The 25,570-nt window shown below is 41.2% G+C and overlaps 1 protein-coding gene across 3 annotated transcripts in view; it reads left to right on the forward strand.

Annotated features, from left to right (window-relative positions):
* Positions 1-206: 206 nt before the first annotated feature.
* GUCA1C (guanylate cyclase activator 1C) overlaps positions 207-25,570 on the forward strand; it is a 44,435-nt gene continuing 19,071 nt past the window's right edge. Inside the window, exons 1-2 of one of the 3 annotated variants that reach the window (XM_057407417.1) lie at positions 207-224; positions 11,621-11,793. In XM_057407417.1, the coding sequence (XP_057263400.1) occupies positions 11,638-11,793 (156 nt within the window). In that variant the 5' untranslated portion in view covers positions 207-224; positions 11,621-11,637. Of the gene's footprint in view, positions 225-11,438; positions 11,794-17,352; positions 17,664-25,570 lie in introns of those variants that run through there. The other 2 variants (XM_057407415.1, XM_057407416.1) reach the window with 2 other exon arrangements.

Raw genomic sequence — 25,570 nt, forward strand, 5'->3', positions numbered from 1 at the left:
TCAGTCCAGAGCCCTGGGGAGGATTCATCTGCTTCCAAGACCTTGGCTCGAAACTCAGGAGAGTGTAGGAAGGGTACCTCTGACTTCCTTTGAGTTGATTCTGTTCCCTGCTTATTTAGTGCATTGAAGGCATCTGCAATGTTAGTTCCAGATGTAGAGACAGCATTTGTGGGATCTTCCCAGTGTGCATGGAGGACACTGGAAATACCAACCTCTCATTTAAGGTAAGCTCCTCTGTGGTGTATACCTGAGCAACCCCACTGTGCTCATCTTGCACACAGGCAGGTTTGAATCCAGGTTCAGTCCGTGCTTCGGAGCCTGATGCAGAAATACAAACAAAGCTGGAGCACTGTACAAGATACCCAGGGCACAATAAACATCTGATCAGGTTTTCACCAGGCTTGGATGTGTGCCCTACAGCTTTACTCTAAGCAGAGAGTTTTAGGAGCACCTGGAGTGTGCTCTTGTAAGACTACGCTTCGGTGAGAGTTACATCTATGAGAACGTGGATTCTTCATGTCATTTGTTCATGATGGGTCAGTGCTATTCAGATGCATGAGCAGCAGTTTTAATAAAGAAGGGACCGAAGAGGTTCCTCCCTTTGCAAACTGTATTCCCATTTTACAACATTATATAACTGTAATCCTGCTCTCAGCACATCCGCAGGATGGAGGTGGCAGGTATTTGGCTCTTTTCCTGTCACATCACCATAGTGCAATGGTGGATTTAGCAGGGTGAAATGAGGATTTTCATCTCTTACTACCTCTTATGTCTCTCTCTGAAGCCAGTAATAGCCATGCTCCCTGCGGGTGTTCTGGACTGTTTTTCAGAGAGTGAAAGACTTCCTTCTTCTGGACAGAGAATTGAATTAGAAGTGAAGCTGCAAGTAGTTTGCCTTCAGATGAGGGAGGAAACCTTTGATTTAGTGCTGAACTCAGTGGTCAGGAAATTGCATAAATTGAATACGTAGGGTTTGGCAGATGCTGTGCTTCTACCAGATTTGGAGGAGGAACGGAGAGCTGAGAGCACAGCTTTGAAACATTGCACTTAGAATTTAAACCGGAATCATTGTGGCAGCAGTGATACCAAACTCTCCTTGCAACTCTTGCACTTTTTACTGCAGTTTTAATTTGGCTCATCATGCACTATGTGTTTCACACAGGGAGTAGAATACCAAACCTATTCACCTGCAAATTTGGCTTCCAAGACTGTCTGCTCTGTAGAGCAGTCAGTTCTGAAGACAGAAGCAAAATGAGATTTAGATATTTTCAGACCATTTATTTCCTGAAGCAAAAAGAGTGAAATACCAAGCTAATAACAGAACTGGGGACATATTCCAAACTCCTGTACATTCATTATCACAACTAAGAAGCTCTAGGTCAGGTATAAAGAGCACTTGGTCCTTCTGCTGTCCAGGAGTGTTTTACATTGAACAACCACTGGATAAAGCATAGTAAATTCTTCTTAAACTAAACAAAAAAAAAAATATAGTCAGGAACCAATATTAAATAGACAAAACTTAACCAGGCTTATTTATTTTCTGATTCTTTGTTAGCAAAACGATGGCATTTCTGCTTCAGTGAATATAGAAGCTGTGGCCCACTACTTCATTAAGATTGTTAGTATCATTGCCCTTAGTCATTTCTGAGAGGGGAAAAAGTCGTTCCTAAATTAGAAGAAATGTTGAAATACTCGAAAGCCTTTGAAAGCAGAAAGAATGCTGTGTTTTGCTGTTCTCTGATGCAGTAGAGGCCGTTTGTAACAGAGCTTGAGCGTCCTGCAGCTGAACTGTCAGATTTTAGTTCATGCACTAAACAGCCTGTGATTTAAGTGTGATATAGCAGCCTTATCATTATTGTGGGCCTGAAACTGAGGAGATGGCCAATAAAGTTGCCAGAAGTAGCAGTGGTTCCCTAAGGTGACTTTTCTGCCAGTAGGGAGAAATGCATTAAACCCAGCCTTTCAGCGCTGTTACGTGGGGAAGCACAACTTCCTTAAGGCAAGAAGTACAGGCATCTGAAATGCCACCACTGTCAGCCTTTACAGACAGACTTTTTGCAGGTAAAATTAAGCTTCTAAGAAGCTGGTTTCCCTTACATGTAAGTGCAGCAGCACAGTAATTGAATGTGTAAGGTAGTATACTGCTCACACAAGCTTGCAGTATACTTTTTGGATGTGTTTAAGCCTCTGTGATTTGGGTTGCAGTTAATTTATTGAAATGGCATCCACTATTGATCTGCATCCATCTTAAGGCATTCAGTGATTCAAGCAGGGTTATTATGCAATGCAGACTGAATGCATGCATATTCCTTCTGAAAGAAGATCCTCCTTCACCCCCTTTCTCTGATGCTACTTACAAAACTCACAACCACCGTGCATGCAGTGCCATGAGTAAAGACACTGTACACTGTTGAGTGGAAGCTGTCACATCTCCGCAGCAGAAGGCAGCTCTTTGGCACCCTTTCCAGGGCTGGTGCGAGTGGAGTGGGAGAGAACCTTATCCTCAGATGCCAAGTGACTAAGTTAGGTGTGAGATCTGCACACGCTATTTCTGACCCCAGCGCGGTTTCACTGCAGCTCTGAGACAAACCTCTTTCCGTGATGCAGCTTCTCATGTGAAACACAGGGAAGTGTCATAGAAAAACACGGGTTGCTTCCACCATTGATGTAAAGTTAAAATAAGAAAAGCTTCCTGTTCTTCTGATGGCACTGTGTGGAAGACACATTACAGCATCAGCTAGCACACACATACTGAAGACACGTTGGGTAGTATGAAGAGTTGGCCTGCAGTCCGGTTCTTTAATATTAAACACAACAAATTACACACTATGGCTGCCAGGTGGTCCAGTATTATCTTATGTAGCTGGTCAAAAAAACAGAATTAATTTTCACAAAATGTAGTTTTCTGCTACTTAAAAATGACCAAAATTGGGAACTGGCCGCTAAGTAAATTTTCTGCTGGTTCTCCCAATGGAATAGCATGCACTGAAGTCTTGTAAGCACACTTTGTGCGTATGATTTTAACCTTTCTCCATAAAAGCTCTGACCGAGCTACAAGGAGTCAAAGCTGCTCAGTTGCTATGTTTTGCCTCTGTGGACCAATCAGTTACCCTCTTGTTTTTCAAGCCTTGCAGATGTTTGATGAACTCAGGAGGCAGGACTACAGCACCATGCAGAGATGCTGCAGCTCACTCTGCCCCTGTTAATAAGCTGCTTTGTTTCAGCTTCTGCATATTTCTAATTCAGCTTCGGAAGGCAACAGCTTCCAGACGCCTTTAAGGTGAAAAGCAGACATCAGGTATTTCCATGCAAAGTTTGAAATGCTTGCCCACCAAGGACCCAAGAAACACAGAGATTTGTTTTCAGGATTCTTTTGTACTTTTTCCTATGCTGTCCTGTAGCATCGGGGAAGCTTACAACTTACGCCTGTTCACTGGGGGCTTATGTTACTGGAAGACATCAGTGGCTGGTTGGCCAAAGTGCACATTCACAGGTTTGTCACAGCAACAGACTTCAGAGGTTCAAACTTTCCCAGGAATTGGTCTGCAGAATTCCACAGCCCATTATGGCTTTTCTGGTGAGCTTCATTTTCCATCAAAGGATTTGAAACTTATATCAATATCAGAGGACAGGGTTATCTGGTGTCCTGGTCTTTTTCCCCAGTACTGCAGACTTATTGTTTTTAAATACTCCAATGGCACCTTTAAGGCACAGGAGGATAACTCAGCTGTGAAGATCTCGTTATTCACCATCTGACAATGAAATGTTAGTTTGCTCCTGTAGGGCTTTTATACCCTCCTGAGTGTAATTGGTGGTCCTTCCTTTCTCTATTTCCTTTTGTTCAGTTGTTTTCATTTACAAACTTCTCTTGATTCCTTTCACACACCCACAATACCTCCTGAATGTAATGTTAATAATCTTCCTTCTAAACCAGAACACCTAGAGATTCCTCCTGGACAACTGGAGGCGTTCAAGTCATCCTACATCCAGGTAAAAGATAGTCTTGGAAATTCATTCCTATTCCAAGGTGATGTGCTGTTAGATAAGTGCAGTTTCTCTTTTTGGATGCTCCTTTCCAAGGAAAAGAGTTGATTTGTATTCTTGGATGTATTAACAGAAGTATGTTTAATACTCAAGAGACACTTTTTCAATTATGTGAAGTAGACCAAGAGGTTAAGACTAATTCATAAAGCCTGCGCACAGCTTTAGATTTCAGTTATTGTTGCAAAACATCGTTCAGTTGAGCATATCAAAAAGTACAGCAGAATGAATATAGTTCACTTTTGTGTCTGTGTGTGTGGAATGTGTTTTGTGGAATACATTAATTTCTTTGATAACAGGTTGGAAAATTTGGTCTCAAACTTACTACTCCAAACCCAGGGTGGTTATCTTTGACTCTTCAGATCTAGAGAAGTTGCTCCAGGAGGTGTATCTTCTGTTTGAGACAAATCCATCAACGTGATGAGTTTTAAGAACTGTGAAAGGAGCAATATTAGTCTGTTAAAGAGCAGTTTTCCAGGCTCATGCAAACAGCACTTGCTTCCAAGGATAGTTTGCTGTGATGTGCTTTTCAAATATGAGGCCTGGTTTAGTAAGTAAATTAACTTGGAATGCTTAGATTTTTTGTTTCCCTTTTGTATCTGCATAGGAAAAGGAGTTGGTAACATCTTCATGCTCTCTGTTCCATGCTGAACATGTCATATTTAAGTGATGAGAACTTTCTCCCATATTTCCCTAGGACTTTCTGCCGCTTCAGTGGATATTTTATTCTCTGAGAAAATTGAAGTTTGGAACAGATTAGAGACTTCCTTAAAATGGCACCTCATGAAACTGCAAGATCAATTGAGACCTCTATCTCCAGTATAGTAGCTGAAGGGAACCCACTTGCTTTCGCAAACAGAGTATGTAACCTCCTTCTTAAGCTAGAGAGCACATTTCTTGTCATGAAATGAAACCTTCAAACAGCTTTGGAAGGCCAGTAATTTCTCTTCTTCTTTGTTTCTTTTCAAATGTTGATTGCAAGTCTGAACCCAATTCTTCAGAGCTTAGACTTCAAGTGGTTTGCTCTCAGCAGCGAATCCCGATATGCTGGCCTATTACACGATGCTGAAAATACATTAAATATGCAAGAAAGAAATCTGTAACACATCAGAATCGTCTGGAAACAATCATCTTTATTGTCTAAGCTCTACCAGATTTCCCGTGCCTTTATTTTAATTGCATGTGCTGATAAAGCATGTACATTCCTCTTGTGAAAGCACCAAAGTTTTGCCTTCCTACTCACGGAGTGCAACTTCTTAGTGAAGAGTAAATTCTCTAACATGCATTTTAGTCAATTTTTCAGAGTAATAGTCTTTGTCAACACTCCATGGGAAAAAATACCACTCAAATAAATGTTGTGCCTATGGTACTTTTTCATATATTAAAATTTGTCAAGAATTACAGCAGTCAGGAACTAGCTTTGAGACTGCTGGGGCGGTGTGAGACAAGCGCAGTCAGTGCTGCGTATCACAGTGGTGAGGAAATTCCTCTTGAGGAATGTAAACTATCAAAGGTCAAAAGATTTTTCCCCCATCTAATTAAAGTCCATGCTGGTTTGGGGTTTGTGTATTGCCTCTCAGAATGTAAGACTAAATGCTGATACTAAGTTGATGGGCTATTAGCTATTAATTCTCTACATGCAGACGAATACGTATAGAAGTCAGTGGTAAAAATGTATTGTAAAGGGAGTGCAGATTTGCCTTTATCCAGGGTAAAAAACAGTCTCTTTAGATTTGAAAGTCCATTTCATTTAAGAATAATAATAATAAAAAAACCCAAACAACCCCGAATAAAACCCACAGAGGAAAAGCCTGTCCCTCTCTCACTGCATCTACAAACCAGAGCACAACGGCAAAGCTGTGAGTTGCTAATGCAGCTATTCAAGGAAAGCAGTTGCCTGAGGGGAAAGATGGCAGAATTACTGCAGTACCTTCACAGGGGACATTACATTTAATTTCAAGTATTTCTAAACAAAAAAATAATGTTGTCTGTCCTGGACTTCCGTTGCTTGTCTATCTATAAGCTTAGATGCATAGAGATAACACAGATGCCCATCTATGGAGTATTTGTACCCTGGGAGACAAGCCCTGGTGCACTGGAGCTAAACCTGCTTCCATTTCCCACCGAGTCCCTCTCGGTGCTCAGAGGGAAGGTGATGCTTTGTGTGCTGTGAATTCTGGTACCTGAGATAATCCCAGACCCCACCCCAGCAAGGACTGACGGCATAGATGGAATTACTGCTATCAAACCAACCTATGACATGTGAAATGTAAGATTTTTTTTCAAGGCTAGTGGTGCACGGTGCTAAGCATGTTATGTATGTCCTTCAACTTCAGTTTATATAATCACCTTACAAATATCAAGTGTTAAACTGTTTCATTGATTGCTTTTGGTGAATTTGATGATATTTAGTATCTTTCTGAAGGAGGAATAGCTTTGATTTATCCTGTCTCTTTTTTCCACTTAGGGTGGGGGTAAGAGGATTATTGCCTTTCGTTTGGTTTTGGTTTACTGGGGTTTTTTTTAAAGATGAAATAGTATCCGTGTTGTAGAAGAGTCCCAGAAAGACAAGGATGTCACCTTAATACTTTATAAAGTGCTTTAGAAGCATTAGATTATTCCTTAGGTAACCTTACCAACAATTTAGAAACAACTTCAAAAATTAATTGTAAGAAGTATTTAATAAAGTTTGTGAACCACAGCAAATTAATTACTAATAATAATTTAAAAGAAAAAAATGAAACCAAGCCATAGAAGAGGAAGAGTTACAAGTCAGTTGCCATCTAGTCATCTCCTCGTTGTTTGCTGTCTTAACTCTTTCTGGGTTTTTTCTTCCTTTGGTTATCTAACATCAGTAAAACACTGTTTTGTCCCTATAGGCATCATGACTTCGGTAGCAAGCAGATTTCTCTATATGTATTATCACTTAAGAAAACAGATATACAGCATAATGCAATTTACAGGTTCATTGCTGTGCATTCAGTGTTGTATATTTTCATGCAAGCACACTGAGAAGCTTACAGGCAATTGAAACAGAAAGCATCCTAGTAAGAAAGCACTAAGCCTGTGTGGAAAAAATGACAGGAAGATGCAAATAGAAACTGCACAGGAAAAAATAATTTACATCAATGCTTTTATAATAAATGTGCAAACTGCAAATAGAGTGGGCTTGCCTGCATTGACTCAGACATCTATCTTAGATAGGACCTTCAAAATAGCATCCTTTTTGTCCATAATGATTGCTCTTCAGTCAGTCACTCTGACCACCAGCTGGATAAAGATAAGCCAATTAAACACTGTTTGGATCATGTCTAGTACATAAAAATAGCCATATTTCACTGGTCAGGTCAGAAGTATTTGTGGGCCATTCTCCTGTTTCTGGCAATAGCCAGGACCATGTGCCTGTGGAACAGGTACTCCTCAGTCACCCTCTCTGCTCCAAGCAGCCTGTGGCCATTCAATCAGTTAACAAGTTCATTAAATGTGTTTAATGGGCTTTTCCTCCATGAAAGTGTCTAATTGCTTTTTGAACTCATACTTACTTAGCCTCCACAGTTCCACAGTATAATTACACAAAATCCTTTACAAAAAAACCCTGAAAATCTCAAATTACATTGCAGGAACATTTCAAAGAATTCCAGAAAGCCTGCTTTGAGGTTAAAGGAAAATAAGATGTTTCAGTTTGGTGGCCTGCGATTTCTATGGCCACAGGTAAGATTGTTGCCTGTCACTATAGCAAAGGGAGCAGATAAAAATTCTAAATGGTCCTGTCTTCCTACATCCTTAAAGTCCAGGCATCTTATTCCTGTGGATTGCAGAGACTGATGGTGCTAATACATAATATTGAGAGGGACTTAGAGAGAACTTTGCTGTGGGGACAGAGTGGGTGTCAGAGTATATATAGCCCCTCCAAGCTTCTCCATAAAAGAGCTGTTGATTTCTCTGCCTTGGTATTGTTGTCCTCATTTGTGTGTGGTTTTTATGTTTCAAAGGCTTAATTAAATGATTCCCTATATTTTATGCCGTCGTGCATAACACCTTAATAGCCTTTATTTCATAACCTGTGTTACTTCATAACCTGGCCTCAAGTCACTTCGATTACATATGAAGGTCTAAATGCAGGTGCCATCTGGTACAGTGCTGAGAGGCTCCAAGTGACCTGTGAGTTGGGGTTTTTTATCCCCATTAAGTTCAGAGGAAACTAAGCACATAGTATGTATTTGATACATACTATGGAATTAAACTGTGGGTTCCACTCTGATGCATAAATTATCTGCTTCTTTCCAGGCCTCCTACTTGTTTTATGGCAGAATTTTGTCTTTTTTTCCATCCTTTCTTGAAGTGCCTCACATTCTCAAAGTCCCCTCAGTCTCTCTGATGTGTGTTCCTCATAGCTGCTTTCCCTCCCCATTATATCGCATTGCTTCCAGACCTACAATGCAAGTTCTTCACTACTTCTGCATTCTCCCTCATTCTAATTGCTGGACTTTGAGTGCCAGCTATACACATGAAGGAATATAATCCCTAACTAACCTGGATGTGTGGATACAATAAGTCTAAGAAAACTGTACTTTAACCTGAGAAGCATTTTTTCCTCAGAGTGAAAGGGAGGATATTAAATTGCTAAAAAGAACAGCGTGGCCAGCATAGCCTTTCTGATCTGGGTGTACTTCCTCACTATAATCCCCCAGTAAAGCTATCCTAACAGGAACATAGCCTATAAGAACTCCTTTAAAAGCATCTTCTTCTCCTACTGGCACATAACGCTAGCTTCCACGTTTCCATTTTATTCTATACTATTGCACTGCCCCTTCAAGTCTCCTGGGTATTCTATCTTTATATATCTTACATCTTTAATCAGGACCTGTGCTGGTAAGCAGTTGTGCCTGTTCATGTGCTTGTTTTTCAAATGCTATAAAACTTAAGGCTTTTCAGATTCCTCACATAGAAACTTTACAACAGCTTGATGGTTATCTTGAAGAGTGACTTAAAATGTGCATTTCCCTGGCATTTTAACCTTGTCTTCCATAAGGACAAACACAAGAGAGTTAGGAGATTCTTCCATGCCATATGAGAGACATACATATGCTTTCAAGGGCTGAGATGGCTCACATTTGTGCCGTTGTTTTCTTGAGACGCACATCTGAAAATGAAAATGTACCAAAAAACCCAATTATAGGCCCCTATATTTCCAAAAATCCCAATTGTCTGTGATTTCTGAAACCTAGGGTTGAAACCTGTGGGGTTGGGGTTGGGTTTTAACCTTTGAATACTGCCTTTATTTCTGGAAACAGTGGGAGTCTGAGTAACATTTGAGTTTGGAAACATTGCCCCTTTTTTTTTGTGGAACAAGAAATGTGGGAGATGTACACTGGGAAAATTCTGGGTCTTCATTTCCAGTTAGTAGCTACTGAAAACTTAGATTTGATGAACAAATGTAAGAGACGAAGGACTGCTTCTTTTAAGCTACGTGTCTTTTGCTTGCTGCTCTTGGTTACTACAAATACAGCATTCTTTGCCTGCAAGTGATATTTTACAGTATTTAAAATACCATTTCGCATGTTTCAGATTTAGCCTGGGTTTATTCAGTACTTCACACAGGTAATCCCTGCTGCTTCTGAAGGCCTTGATCCTATAACTGACAACGTGCTAGCAGACCGCTATTGTTGCTCTGGGGAGACTGTTGTAAGAGAGGCAAGGGAAGCCTAGAGATTATAAAAATCACCTTTAAGTGATGGCTACGTATATATCGCTATTGAAGTCCTCTAGGCATTCAGGTGTACTTTTTTCCCCTCTTCTCTCCCTCTTCAGCAGCATTGCTCTGACTGGCTGCAGACACTGATTTATGCCATATAGTTATAAATATATGTGCTGAAAGCCTGTTCCACTCAGAGCCCAACTTGTTCCAGTCCGCTCACCTTTTGCAGTGAAGGCTTTTATCTATTTCTGAGAAATATATTGCACTTCTGATCTTACAGGATTAGTGTGTCCCAGGGCTTTATCTGCCTACAGAATTAAACAGAGTCCAAAATACTGGATGACCATGTGAACCTGGATGCTGTTACACAAAGCCTGTCTTAAACCTTCTGCTGCAGGGGCAGCTCGCCCAGGTTCAGTTATTGGGTGCACCCCATGGGTGCACCTCCACTCATCCCTCGTGCCACCTGAAAACCCAAGTTTCATGGCACGGCCAACCATAACGCTCAGTTTCTTTGCAGTATTCAGATTAAACTTGTCTCCTGCAGCTGTTGATGCTGCTCTTCATACTGAGCCAGCCTGAGTCTTGGCCCAGAGGGAAATTCAACTGATGCAGCTGTTCAGAACTCCAGGAGCAGCCCGGCTGTGCTCTCCTCTGCCAGCTGAAATAGAAATGCTGCTCGGGTAGTGCTCACCTTTCCTTTTGTGAGACACACAACCTTTATTGTAGGCTTAAGATTAACAACCGTATTTTCGCATTCTACCAGTTCAGTCTTCAACCCCACGCCATAGCATAGGCTGTAAGGCTTAAATACTGTAAAACTATAATCTGCTCTGTACCACTACACAGCCCAGACGTTATGACATTGCTCTGCAAGTTTCCTTGTGGATAAATAAGAGACAGTTTGAATCAGTGGAAGAAGCAGTCCTGCACCCCCTCTACTGCTGGCCACCTTCTCCCATACCCACTCAATCTGTGCTCTTGTTCAACGCAATGTTCTGTGAGACCAGGCAATGAAAAATTTAAATCATCACTGAAGCTCATTGTATTCATTAGCATTCCGTTTGATTGCAAGCTTCTGCCTTGGATCTGTTCTTACAGTTGTTCCCAAGTGCAACCACAAACGCTCATGCTGGCCTAAGGGAAGGGACAGCATGGGACTGAATGAGCAGTGGCAATGGGGAGACAGGCCTCAGGACAACGTTGGGTTACACAAGACTCAGATGCTCAGATGAAGAACTGCTGCCTAAGGTCAATGGCAACAGTTTTGTGCCCAGTGTATAGCTGCTTTCAGGTTTTCCCAGGTTATCCAAGTCAAATCATGTTGCAGTTTTGGCCTATAAGGTAAGATTTGGACTATACATATATGGTACATACAGAAGTAATAAAAGTGGGAATTCAGCTGCTAGAAGGCAGCTGCACAAAAGGTATCCAAATATTTAAATGGGGCTGAAGGTTTAGTTGAAACCTTGTGAATTATTAAAGCAAAGGTTTGGAAACTACTCTCAGAGTCCCTGCATGTTGCTTATTCAATATTCATCCAGTTTACACAGCTTTAGCACCACAGATGCCAGTGCGAGATGAGAATCAGCATTAATCGGTCCTCATGCCCTGCTGAGGCTTTGCAAACTGACTGTGCACAAAGACTGTAATCAGCTGATAAAACCATGGTGCACTAAAACTGGGCACCAGTAATCTCTCTAGGGTGCTATATTTACTTAGTCTCTATTAGTAGTGATCTGTAAGAGGTTTAAAGTAGCTCTCAAAAGCAGAGTTGGTGTTTAAATGATCGCTGTTGAGAAGCAAGAATCAACATTTGGATGAATAAATACTGAAAAAGGTTACCTGGTATGTTCGATGCTATGGGTGCTGCTGGATCAGCGGATGACATTAATGCTATGGAAATTCACCACTGGTACACTAAATTTATGAGGGAATGCCCATCTGGACAGCTGTGTCTGCATGAATTTAAACATGTCCTGGATCTACATGGACTTACTCCAGAAGCTAACAGCTATGTCGAACAAGTATTTCACACATTTGACATGAATAAGGTAAGAATTCATTCTTAACTTCCTGGCTTTCTCATGGCTGTACTATCTGATGCATTCAGCGGCATGCCTCAGAGGGCTGGCAATGCTGACTGTTTTGAGGTAAGAGAAGTGATTCAGAGGTGATTCAACAGAAAACTGGAGGCAAATAAGCGCAAGTGGCAGACAAACACTTTTGAATGCTTTGCTCCCAGTACACTTTGCCATTTTGAAACTTGCATGCAGTCATTCCAGGACATTTTGATTGGTTCCTTATCTTTCAAGCCTGGATTTTTGTTATTGTTTTCAGTGTGTGTTAATAATTGCAAGTTTTAACTTTGCTTTAAAGCAGCGTTTGGCTGTATCCATAGGTATTAATGCTTTAACAAAATGCAACACAGACACACTACAATTCCTTCTGTTGCCTTTTGTCTCTCAATTCATTCTGAGCACCTTCTGTGGCTTAGTTTGGTATCACTCAATCCCCCTTTTCCAAAGACTTATCTGTCTGGTTTTGATCCATCATCCTGATTGTACTGCTTAACATGCTAGGCCATCCCAAAAGCAGTTGTCAGTGGCATTGCTGTCTTATGTTCTTCAACCTCAGTGTTTATAGAGGTCTCCTCTAGCCATGAGATCCAGAAGACTGTGCCTTGTTATTTTTCCCTTAAGCTAAAATGGGACTTTCTGAGAATCATCTGTAATTCCTATGGAAGTGTTTGTCCTTGACTGATATCAGGTTTAGGCTGAATTGTCAATACTACAAAATCAAAGTCTGCTTCTAGATAATAGAGTAGGTGGTCTCCTCATGGTATAAAAACTTACTAAGAAAAAGACAAAAAAAGAAAGCAGCATTAGTGTTCTCTGCCTACAACCCTGATCTCAGTAAATTCAGAGCTGAAATGGAAAAGGTGTTATTACATTATATGAACGACTTTAGTGGCAGGTTAAAACTGGTCGTAATTGTAGCCAGGACTACTCCAGGCAGTTTCAATTTCCAGAAATGGCCTTTCTGTTCTTTGTTACGAAATGAATTATATACGTTCCAGAAATTGTATGGTGCCCAAAAGACTAAGAATTCCCAGAGTCAGTACCTTTGTTACACAGTTCTCTTGTTATGCCTACTTCCACACGCACGCTCCCACCCCCAGTTCATCTTGGCTTTTTGGTATTATTTAATTCTTTATATACTTATATATATCTTTATATGTATCTTTATATCTTTTATATTACATAATTCTTTTTTTACATGAACTTCAAGTCCTGTTCTTCTAAAACCAGGCTCTTTGCATGCTCTTTTCCACCCCCTGCCAATTACCAGGCGGTTAAATATACTGGAATTCGATTAAGTAGTATCACCTAACTCAGTAAACGTGCTAATTACAGATGATGAGCAAATTTCTAGTCCATAAACATGGAAATGGACCAACAGGAATGGTTAACTTAATGTGTCCTTTTCAATTAATAAATTGATGTATTGTGTTCCCCAGTAAAGCTTTACCAATGCCAACTTGCTTGCATGACGCGCATGGACAGGGTCTGAGCCTATCTAAGAGCTTTTTCAGGGTAGCTTTAATGTGCTCTTGGAAAACATTTGGAAATAGATCCAAAATTTATTTTAGACAAATACTGTCAAGTATTGAACCTGCAGCTGATTTCAGTTATTTTCCAGAAAACTGGAATGTGAAAGAATTGCTTTTGGAAAATCAGGCTTCTGTCAAGATGACAGCACACCAGTAACCACAGGCATAAGGAAACTGAGTGTTTGCCATGAGACACATGAGGGTGTGGAAAGAGGAGATAAAGTATCCTTCAGATAGCTTTATGCCAACAGAAATGCCTAGGAGAACTTGCCACTACTGCTGCTATTGGTCTATGTATTTGAAAATATCTATTGTATGCAGTAAATGGTTCATCCAGTACAGGCAAAGAGTGCAGAATAACTTGGGCACAAACAGGGCACAGCTGCTCTCTACCATCTTACCCCATTCAGCTTTCTCTACTATTTGCAGTCTTTGTAATACTACATGAAATCAAAACTCTTAACAGTTTACTTCACGTGTTTAAATTACTTGGAGCACTGAGAATGTGCACATAGATGCTGACATTTGCTTTTTATACAATTCAAGCATTACAATCCAACCTGTTACAGTTGTGAGAGAGCTTTGCTATGTCTAAGTTATTTAAGAGTACCTTTCTGTAAGGAAAAAGAAAGAGGTAGTAAATGTAGCTAGTCATTCTGTATGAAGACAAGCTTTAGGTAAACCTGGAACCTGTCTAAGCAGGGAAAGAACTCCAAGCAAAAAAGGTGGGGGGCTTTTGAGGGGGTTTGAGTGTTGTTTAGGGGTTTTGGGGGTTAGCTTTGGGTTTCTTTTTTTGGGTGGCAGAGGAAGAGCAGGGGGAAGCAGGATGAGATTTTGTCGGTTGGTTTTTTACAGGTTACCAATTGCAGGGCCTCCCTCCCACTGCAAATAGCTTAGCACCCAGGGAGTAGCTTGCTCAATTACCTGATGAATATCAAGACGTATGCCTAAAGCTTGCCAGGTTATACATGCATCAGAGTTTGACTGTTACATAGTCCTGTGCACCCATCTCTGACCCCTTTCTCCTGTTTCCCCATAACTTTTTAATCAATTGGCATATGTGAATGAAATTGGAAAGAGTAGGCGTTCCAGCCTACTCCAGCCTACAGTTTTCATACAAAATTGGCAGCTGGGTAGCATGGACGCACCCAGAATGAATGACCTACTCATACAGAATTCAGCTTTCATCCATTAAGGCAACAGCTAGCTGGCAAAAGAATCAGGCACTTGTTTCCTTTCCTCCTGGTGAGGATACAGGGTGGAGCTGGGCTGCCAGGCTGCGGTGATTTAGGGAACGAAAGACAGAGTCTATATAAATGTAGGCTTTTATTTTGCTATTCCCTGAAGAGCTTGTTTAATTAATGTTCCATGTTAGACAGAAATAAATGTTTTATCCGTTTGGAACTCTACCCCCAACACACCTCCCCACACCCCCATTTTAATGACATTAAACAACAATTTGGCCTTCTGGGCTTCATAAAATCCACTATCAAACTGCTTAGGCTAGGCTTATAACCTCCTTATTTAATAATGAGCTCCCACTAAAGATTTGGTATTAATTTCCAATTCTGCAAGATGTTGCAACAGCCCTTCGTTAGCTACTGCAATCTGAGGCATGGATTTTATTGCGTACTTTCTCAATTGAGCTCTTGCAGCAATAGCACAGGAAAAGATATTTAGAAGGCAGAACTGGAATGGCACATTTAGAACAGTTATATACATGAGACTGTATAGTCTGCGTCCTTTTGCAGCTGGAAATAATATGAAGAATGTGGCATCTACTCCCAGATAAAAGCCTGGCAAGTTTTTGTCCTTGTCCAGTCTATTTGTATCATTTAGTGGCTAGAAATGCTTAAACACTTAAGAGAAATAAATCAAGTGAACCAGAATGTTTTACCTGACTATTTTACCTTTTCCTTCTTAATAACATCCCTCTCCCCCAAATCTATTTTTGATGAACTAGCAACAGTATAATTTTTAATGGAATGGCAACATGATAACTACAAGATTAAGGTGATTCAACATATAGCTTCTAGAAAGGCTTGAGCTCAGTTTTATTTTCCTCTTGCCTTGTTGAAAGTCTTGAGAGCCTCACCGAAAAGCCTGTGGCAACCAAGGCCCTTGACCTCTCAAGCCACATGTCAGGATCTCATAAGCTTCCCCAGTGAGAAATCACAGCACGTCTGTTTAGGTTGAGATGATGTGTATGGTTATGTGCTGTAATGTATGTTTCCTGTGAAGTCAGTCTATAGGGCTTCAGGCTGGATTAGGAAACAGATCTATATAAGAAGAAGAATGAGCTGTTGGCATACCAGCTTGTCAAGAGTAACACATTTGGGACTTTTATGTCTTAGCACTGGCTTTCTTGGTACCAGTATCTTCATAATGTTCTTGATCACTCTGACTACCTCGACACCTCTCTAACAGGAGCATGACTTATGTGTAGCACAATCAAAAAGCATTTGTCTTCTGGATCCTGATCTTAACACGGAAATCCAGCTCTGACTCCTTTCCATGCCTAGCAGACCTAGAGGATCTTTTTCAAGATGACTCAGCTCTCTGCAAGTTAGATGAATCAAGTCTTTCTTCCCTCCCTTACACTTCAGTGGAGTAACAACCTACCTAATTTGGTTGGCAGAAACTATTTAACTCTTTCTTAATAGAATAAGCAGGGGTTTTATGGGTTTGTGAAAGAAACTACACGAAGTTCTGAAGGGGCATAACATTCAGAGATGCATTCAGTCATTACGGTTCAGTCTTGCCCATTGCAATATATAATTATATATTATAATATATAATTATATTTCAAAGTTGAAAATCTCAGGTTAGGATTATGGTTTTTTTTTCTGACATTTATATGTTATTTTTCTTCTGTTAAGAGGATCAAACTTTGCCTGCTGCCATGATGGTAAAAATCACTACCAGATCTTTCACATTACTAGAAAAGAATTTGGGATCTAATCTCTTGCTGCATGTATTTGGCATTTAGGAAGTGAGATTCCAAGCAAACACCAGACTTTGGTGTGATGCAAGCTTCTCCCTGCACCTGAAACTGCTGAAGGTGCCTCTCTGTCTCCAGTTCCTATGGCATTGAATGTGCCGTGCTTTAAAGTGTTCAATTTCCTATCACTTTATTAGCTGAAAACCCATCACTGAGACTGTGTGAACAGAAAGTGTCTGTTAAGTAGATTATGCAAATGACGCAACATGATTACTTTTAGTGGCTCCCCACGCTCTTACTGTTTCAGCATCATATACATAAGGACATGTTCCTAGTTCTTTTTACCTTAAGATGATTTGAAAAGTATTTAGCACATGCTGGATTTAGACAGGATGTTAAGTCAAATTCAAAGCATGTACTTTGAATTGAGAGTCATGAAGAGTCTGCCTTCACTTCCGAAATCTCAGTAGCCCTGATTTATATTCTTTCTTCAGTTTCTGGTGGGTGAATTTCACCAGGTTTTGTATTTATATATCCTGATGTTTCCTGTGAGAGATTACCAGAACATCTCTTTTTCAATGCTAATGTTATGGTCCGTTTATAATCTTCCTTGACCTGGGTGAACGCTTACTGGCACACACCAGAGTCACCATACACATCATCAGTATCTTGCCGGATTTATGATCCTCCCTGTTTCCAAGAGGCTGAGTGCAAAGGTCTCCAAATAAAGCACAGCAAAACCATTTTACAGCATAGCAAGCATTCAAAGTCATCTCAGCCACTGCAGTTTTAGGTGCAAAGCATTGTAAGCTAGCAAAAGTACCAAAGCTGCAAACCTGACACGTGATCTTACGCAACATGAGCACAAATATCATGTTTTGTCTTCAAGAGAGCCAGCAGAATTCTGCAGGTTGAGCACATGTCCAGGTAACCCCAGCCAGAGAGAAGGACCCCCGTATTGACAAGCCTGCCTATGTTCAAACAGATCATGAAGGATGATCCCATGCAGCTTCTATTTTTACCTAATCCAGATCTGCAGGGATCTTTATGGGGTTTGTGGTAGTTTTCCAGCTCCTGGTTTGTGGTTGATTTGTAGTTGGAGGTGAGCCAGGGAACACTAGAGCTCTACTCAACAGCAAACAGTGCAGCGTGGACAGAGACGAAGGGCAGACGGTGCTATGGGTGCTGGGGAATCAGCTGATGATTTTGCTGCAATAGAGAACAGTCAGTGGTACCAGAGGTTTATGAAGCAATGCCCCTCTGGGCAAATTACTCTCCATGAGTTCAAGAAAATACTGGGTTTACACAATATGAACCCCCAAGCAAACATGTATATTGAGCGGGTGTTTCACGTCTTTGATATGAATCAGGTAAGGCATTTTCTTGGACTGTTTGTCATCGTGAAATGTATGCATTAGCATGAACAGTAGAGGACTTTGGCATAATGATACTAAATAGGAAGCAGTAGATAAGTGGGAATACTTCCCCCCCAATTTCTTATTTCTGCTGGTTTGGACAGTTAGAATGAATCTTTTGGTTTAATATTTGTTTTATTGTCACCATTTTTATTCTTATTTGGAAAGTTTGTGAAAGAGTGATACAGCTGGTTTACTTCCCTCCTCATCCCTTGGAATATCCCCCAACTTTTAAAGCGGAGTAGTGGAAGGAAGGTAGATTTGAATTAGTGCATAGATCAGAAATCAGACCGTGTTCCTTCTTCTAAAAGATAAATAGAAAGAAGCAAGAAACACAGTAGAAAAAGTGAAGTCAAAAAACAGGAAGAGGTAGGAATAAAATAAGTAGATACCAGCTTTCCAGGAGAGGCTTGAAATAAGTGAAATGTAAAGCAAACAAAGAAAACATAAAAATAACAAAACTAAAGCACAAGGATGACAAGATGGAAATAAATATTCAAAGAGTAGAAGGAAGAAATAGTGTCTCATCCCTTCTTTGTGAGCTAATTGAAGCCCTCATGGAACTGAAATGCAAGCTGTGGAGAGAAACTGTTGAAAACCTAGTTAAAATCTTAGCAAGTTTCATTGTCCATCGGAAACGGAGCTGATACTTGGACAGAAACAACATGCGGGAATGAACGTGGTCATTTGCTCAGATGCAGGAAGAGGGAGGAGAGTCTGGCAATGGCTTCTGGCCCCCTGGGGTGTTTCTCCGCCTCTCCACTGGCACAGAAAAGCACTTGGACAGGGATCACAAGACAGAAATACTGCTGCGCTCTTTAGTAATTGCAACAGACCCCTGCCTTCCTAACTGGAGCCACTAGGAGATGCACGTTGCTCAGTGTCTGCTTGGTTTGGGGAAGACTTCAGGCACCAAGAAGGACATCTCCAATCAAAACCGTGGTATTTAATTAGGGAAGACCGCCTCTCCTTTACGTTAAATGTTTACGGATGTGTCCCTCTATTGGCTCGCTTTTCCCTTTTCCAGAATGCTTAACTCAGTGGATTTTATTCTTGGGTGAGATGGGGTGGGGGAAGGAAAAAAAAATGCTTTAATATCCAAAGATCTTCCAGATAGCTGGGTTGTGCAGGTAGATGAAAATAGGAGGCTGAGACTTAGAGTTGTTTAAGGATCTCTATGTAATATTATTAACTGCTAAATCCAGTTTGCCTAAGCTGCAATCCTTCATGAAAACAGCCTGCGGCATCAAAATGTCACTGGGGTGGGGGCTAAATCGGAGATATTGCCCTTAATGTAAATATTTTGAGGACTTCTAAACCAAGAATTATAGAAATCTAAGTTCTAAACTAATTCTAAATAATTAGAATTCTAAGTTCTAAACCAAGAATTATAACTTTTTATACAATTAAACTACCGGGGTCCCCACACACACACTCTTCCCCCCCAGATTATCAGCACACAAAAGGTCAGGGATTTATTTTTTTCTCTTTTCTTTTATTATTTCTTTTATTATTTTTCTTTTATTATACATATATTATTATTTATTATTATATTATTCTTTATTTTCTTTTATTGTCTTTATTTTTAATCTCTTTATTTGTCACCAGTTGGAGCCAGAACGTTTCATTGGCCTCTCAGATTTTGCTTGGATGAGAGGACTCTTTCATTTCTAATAAGACCACTCGAAACTAATAGTTAATAGTCATTGCACTGCCTCTCTGTCCTCAGTCAGAGGTTGTTACTCCTGCTTGCAGTTCCCTGATGCCCACAAGGCAAGGCGCAGCCCCAGCTCTTGACAGCCCCGAGTTCAGGAGTATCAGTGAATCTGCAATAGCTACAAAAGTAGAGTATTCCAGACTTTTCCTTCCAGTATCTGAAGAGGACTACAAGGATGCCAGAGAGGGACTCTGCATTAGGGACTGTAGTGACAGGACAAGGGGTGATGGGTTCAAAGTGAAACAGGGGAAGTTTAGATTGGATATAAGGAAGAAGTTCTTTACTGTGAGGGTGGTGAAGCACTGGAATGGGTTGCCCAGGGAAGCTGTGAATGCTCCATCCCTGGCAGCGTTCAAGGCCAGGTTGGACAGAGCCTTGGGTGACATGGTCTAGTGCAAGGCCCATGGCAGGAGGTTTGGAACTAAATGATCTTAAGGTCTTTTCCAACCCTAACTATTCTATGATCCTCCTGGCAAAGGAGGATGCATTCCTTCTGCAACTAGAAACCTGGATAAGAATAACGGCTTCAGGAGTGGGCCCTTATTGTGTTAAGTCTTTGAACTCCAAATAGCAAATGTAAAGCCGTTATCTCAGAGCACTTCCCATAATCATTAAAATGAAAACAAACGCACTACCGATGGTTCTGTGGGAAGCATAAGACTTGTTATTTCATTATGCACGGTCTGCTGGTTATTTATAGATACCAGTGCACCGTAGCATGTGTAGCTAACGATACCCACAAAAGCACATCTGTAAAGGCTTAGTTTAATGACAAAAATAAAAGCCTAGGCTAGACTGTGCACAACTAAGATAAGCACAATTGCTTATCTCATCACCAGGACATGTATCTTTGTGCTATGCTCATAATCTCCACGTCAGGAATAGTGAAGCAGTAGTACAGAACTAAAGCGGACATAATAGGCTTCTATAGAGGTGTTATTAAATGGTCGCTGCCTTCTGTTCAGTTTTAAGCCCGTAGGCAAACCCAAGCCATCCATTGTTTGTGGGAATATAGTAGCAGGCACACACGGAATGTGACCGTGACCTAAGGAACCTGCGCCAGGGCTTCATCGGTGTTTCCAATGAGAGAATAATTAAGGAATTGTGTGTATATTCCCACATGCTTTACTGTGTATGCCATGGTTAAAATGCCATAGAGGGTAGCAATGACTTCTGTTTTCCTTAGTCCTATGCTTGAGTTAGCAAGAATTTGGTGAGTTCTTTCCTCTAAGGTGGAGAAATGAGAGGTTGAGTCCTACTAGAGACTTGTCTCATCAGCGCAAAATCTTTCTGGTTTATGAAGGAGAGGAAAACAGTCCTTAAAGGCAAATTACATCCTGATAAAAATACAGGAGAAGGAAAGGCTGGCTTGGTCCTCCTTGTAACATGCAGAGAAAGAGGAAAGCAGAATTACGTAGGTTAACCTCCTCTTTATACAGCTTTGTATCTTGTCCAGATGGCCCTCTTTCATTTGGGCCACCTAGGTAGTCCCCCCAGAAACATCCCACCCTGTCTGCTTGAGCTGGGGGAAGACTGCATCGACTTTAATAGACATAAATGGACTCTGAAGCTGGCTAGGGCTGAGGAGTAGCCATGTGCCTGTGAGCAACTGGCAATGGAATTAATAGAGGGAGACGGCAGGATAGGGGCGAGAAAACTACGCTCTGAAGTCAGCTGGCTAGGCAGGGACATGGTAATGCCTGCAATGATCTTTCTCTGGTTGCATCTCCCCTCTGCAACTGAAATGAGCAGTAGCAGATGTCTGTACGTGCTTGGCACCCGTCAGATCCAGCATCTGATAGCAGAGCCATACAGTGAAAGGGGATGGAAGAAGAGAGAAACAGGACAAAGTCCAGAAGCACGAGCTCAGTCATAGAAGGGTGAGAAAGGGCATTTTTTCAGAGCAAACAGCCAGTAGAAATTGCTAAGGAAAGACAAAGGGAGTGAGCTGGAGTGAGCCAGAGTGGATTCAAAAATCAAGAGGAAATGACAGAAGGTTAATAGGCAAAGATGACAGGAATTTAGATAAAAATCTGCAGATAAGCTTTCTATTCAAGTGCATTTGCCACTTCAAGCCCTAGCAGTTGCCTTTTCTCATCTTGCACTTCAAACGGGTAGCAATCAGCTGAATCTATGGGAGTGGAAAGATGTGTGACCTCCTTGTTTCACAACACAGGGATTTAGTATCTGCTGCCTACGGCTGAGTTACTGCTGTTTTCTCAGCACACAAGAGAGAAAGAGAATGTCATCTTTATTATTTTACTTTAGTGCCATTTTTCATATCAAGGTAGCTCCTGATCATTCTCCCGTGATGTTTGGTAGGGTTTTAGTTTGGGGTTTGTCCACTGAAAAACAAAAGAGCAACTTCTATTGTCAAACTCTGTCCAAAGATTACCTTCTTCACTTGTAAAGAAACCTAAATTACATCATCCCCTTCAAAACCAAACAGATGTTATACCATTTTCAGAGCAGGACTAATGAATCTGATGGGTTTTTTTCCCTTGTTTCCCTACAGAGTCAGTTTTGCTTTACCTGCAGTGTGTGTTTTCTGTGTGCCTGCGCAGTTTAGCACCAGTCTGTCCTTAAACCAGCAATCTTCTTTATTACAGGACTGTCATTTTCAGTGCAAGTAAATAGTCCTGCTGTTGCCTGTTTGTATCCTCTTAATTCCCAGAATATTGTGCAGACTCCAGAAAGCTTCTTGGCATCTCTAATATAGATCTCAATAGATACTGTAATTTATCTTCATCTTTCATCATCATTCAGTTTGCTACAGGGAACTCATTTGGAATTGCTTCACTGGGCTTCCTCTACACAAGCTGGTCTCTGTACCCATTGTTTCGGTGTTCTATGAAATGGCTTTGCTTTATTAATTTCTTCAGTTCAGCTCCACGTTGTTATGAATTTTTCTGGTTTTATTTGTAAAAGCAGAAATTCTCCATTGCCGTTGGCTTCTAAACCAGGCAATTTCTGTAGCATCTTTATTATCCCAGCACACGCTTTGTCTGTGAGTTTATTAAGTGCTGTCAAACTATGCTGTGGATTATAAATTTTAGCCTTTTTGTGCCTCATAAAACCCACCTTCCTTTTTTTGTCAGGTGTAATACCAGCTATTCTATACTGCTTCACTCCCCTACTAGAGGCAAGGGATGCTGTGAGACTGAACTGTAAATCAGATCACTTTTTCCCCAGGTATTTTTGCTGTCTTTTGCAGGTATTTTGGTTATTGTTATTAAACTAAAGGGATCCTGCAAACAGGTATTACTTTATAATCATTTTTATTTCAACTGTAATTTAACATTGCTCTCTAAATTCTTTTACCAGAAAGTACAAAATCTGACCAAAAGGTCTGTCTCTTACAGCCCCTTCTTTAAGTCAGTGAAGTGGTCTCTTTCTCATGTCTCTCAGTCACCATGAGTACACTTCCCCAAGAATTGCTACTTGGAAGCAAGTAGCAGAAGAAATGTGTGCTTTTTCAGGGGGAAAAAGTAGGAGAGAGGGGAGAGGGATCAGTAGATGTGAGCAACTCCCAGGTTCCCTATGCCCAGTTGGGATCCTGAGAGCAAGGATTGCATATCATGTGAAAAGATGCAAGAAAGCTGTCATTATCCAGGTGGAAAAGATCAAAGACGAAGGATGACGAGCACTGGGTATGTTACGGATGGACAGTTCTTAACCTAAGTCATATCATGTAAAGTTTGCATCCCTGGTGCTCTGTCTTTCTCTGGTGTTTGACACAATGACTGCTCATTTAAGAGCAGAGCACAATGGCTGAAGGAGAAAACTCAGGGGGTTTTGTCACACTGTACATACCCAAGAGGCTTGTCTATGTCTTTCCTTTCACCTCCCTTCCCCTCACTTCCTTTTCACTCACTCTCACTGCTCCAGCCAGCACCTGCCTGTAAACAAGATGCCCGCATGAGATGTGTCCCCAGTCTCCTTAGACATCAGGACCAGGGCTCAGAGTTGTCCTCTGGTGGAAAGGCAACACACCCAGTTTGTTGTATGCTCTTTGCCTGCTGGACCAGTTCAAGTTAAACAATGGCAATGCCTTCCTGTTTAGTCTTCAGAAGTTCATGGGCACTTGAGGAGCGTTCGAGCTTTCTTACTCCTGTGCCACATTTTGAGGTATAGGATGTTAAATTTAATGATGTCCTTGTGGGGAGAGCTGTAGCATAGTGTGTTAAGAGAATGTGAGTCCTTCTCAAAAATGACTTGATCCTATAGGATATTGATTGCTTTCTGGCTTAAGTCAGGCTGGAGGGAAGTTGCCATTTTTCATGAGGTACTCAGCACCAAGCCTCCTTGTATAGATGCTAAACAGTACGGAAGTATTATTGCTGAATAACTCCATCCCTGACCTTACAGAGGAAGAAGGAATTCAGCTCCTGCAAGCTGAAAAATAAAAAGCAGGGCTACAGGACTGACCAACAGTAAGGAAACTTGTATTTAATGCACTTATCAGTTGATTCTTGCTACAGAACTAGGCTAATTGTTACTTCTCTATCTGGTGTTTCAGAGTTGTGTCCCCCTGCTATGCAGGCTATCACTCTCCTATGTGAACTAACTATTCTATGATTCTATGAAGTGATCAAGTTACCAGATAGCAAAGCAACTTTTCTTATAAGAAGTTGAAAGCAGACGCTTGGGCCAGGGGGAGGTGCTTAAGGCTTCTGTTTTAAGCATAGAGGGACAGTTGGTATCAGTGTGAAGAACAGAGGAGCAGGAGGAGCTGCATCAGGACTGTGCAGCTGCAGAACACGCTGTGTTTTCAGCGTGGCTGTTGGGATCACCATCCTGAAAGATGTGTGACTGAACAATGTTTTTCACTGGGAACTTTCTTGCTCTTTCTGCACTTCACCTTGTCATTGTCTCCATCCTCATTTTCCTCAGATAAACCAAGAGCAGTCAAGGTTAAACAATGGGAAAATGGGGAAATGACCAGAAATACAGTCTTGCATGAAAAATGGTCAGTCACCCATCACATTCCTAACCATCACACCATTGAGCTGTCCTTGGGGGACAGCAAGGTATGGCTGTATAGTCAATACAAGAGAAAGCATTTCCTCCTGCTGTCTTCTCCCATGTCTCTGTTTTGTAATGCTCGGGGACACAGATATTAGAGCAACGTGGGGTGGCCTGCTTGATTACAGCAAACTGGGTGGGTTGGAACAGCAGTCTCTCTGCCAAAGAGGGTCATGTCTGTCCAGCACCAGCACCTCACCACCATCTACCAAAAAGGGACTGAGCCACTCAGGTAGAGCAAATCTATGCATTTGCCAGCCTTCACAACTAAGGACTTTTCAAAACTAGCACATATATAGTGATTGAACATCTCTTGGAGGGTCTTAGCAGACCCTCCATAGCACGTCTCCTGGTCCCTATGGATATCCTCTTTTTTTCCAGGTGCTTCATACCTAGGTTTACTGAAGATTTCCATTCTCTGTGTAATGCAGAGTTGATCTGCGGTTACAGCAAGGGCATCCCAACCTGCAGATCAGCTCCCAAGCTAAAAGAAAAATGAAGCAAAACAAAGCAAAACAAAAACTTTGTTTAAAGAAAGGCCAAAGAAAAATTATGCAGAGAAATGAGTATTAAACAATAGAGCAATTGGGAATCTGGGAATCAAGCCAGAGTGCAAGAAAGCTCAGAAATCTATGTTGCCCACTAGCCTATGGACGCTTGTAAAGGTTTGTCAGGTATTGTGAGGATCAAACGAGCTAGGGATGGATGTCAGCCAAACAGAACTAAATCTGGAATACTTGAGACCAGCGGAGATTTTTATTTAGAACAAAAAATGGAAAGGAACAATTTAAGTTATAGGATTTATGTTCTGAGCCCGTGACAACTTTTCACATAGCTTTACAGAATGGTTGTATTTTAATCTCTATTCAGTATAATGATTGCATTTCTGTTACCGTACAGCCTTTATTTCTATTCTAACACTGCTGACAGTGCTCTGTTTTCATAAGTTTAATTATATATTTTTTTTCTTTATTACCAAAACTGATCGTAAACTGGTTTGGGTTGGAAGGGACCTTAAAGCTCCTCCAGTTCCAGCCCCCCTGCCATGGGCAGGGACACCTTCCACTAGAGCAGGTTGCTCCAAGCCCCTGTGTCCAACCTGGCCTTGAACACTGCCAGG

This window comes from Pezoporus wallicus, unplaced genomic scaffold (genome assembly GCF_028554395.1).
Source record: "Pezoporus wallicus isolate ANWC-B61680 ecotype Strahan unplaced genomic scaffold, APGP_CSIRO_Pwel_v1 contig_13817, whole genome shotgun sequence".
In the NCBI taxonomy this organism is placed as follows: Eukaryota; Metazoa; Chordata; class Aves; order Psittaciformes; family Psittacidae; genus Pezoporus; species Pezoporus wallicus.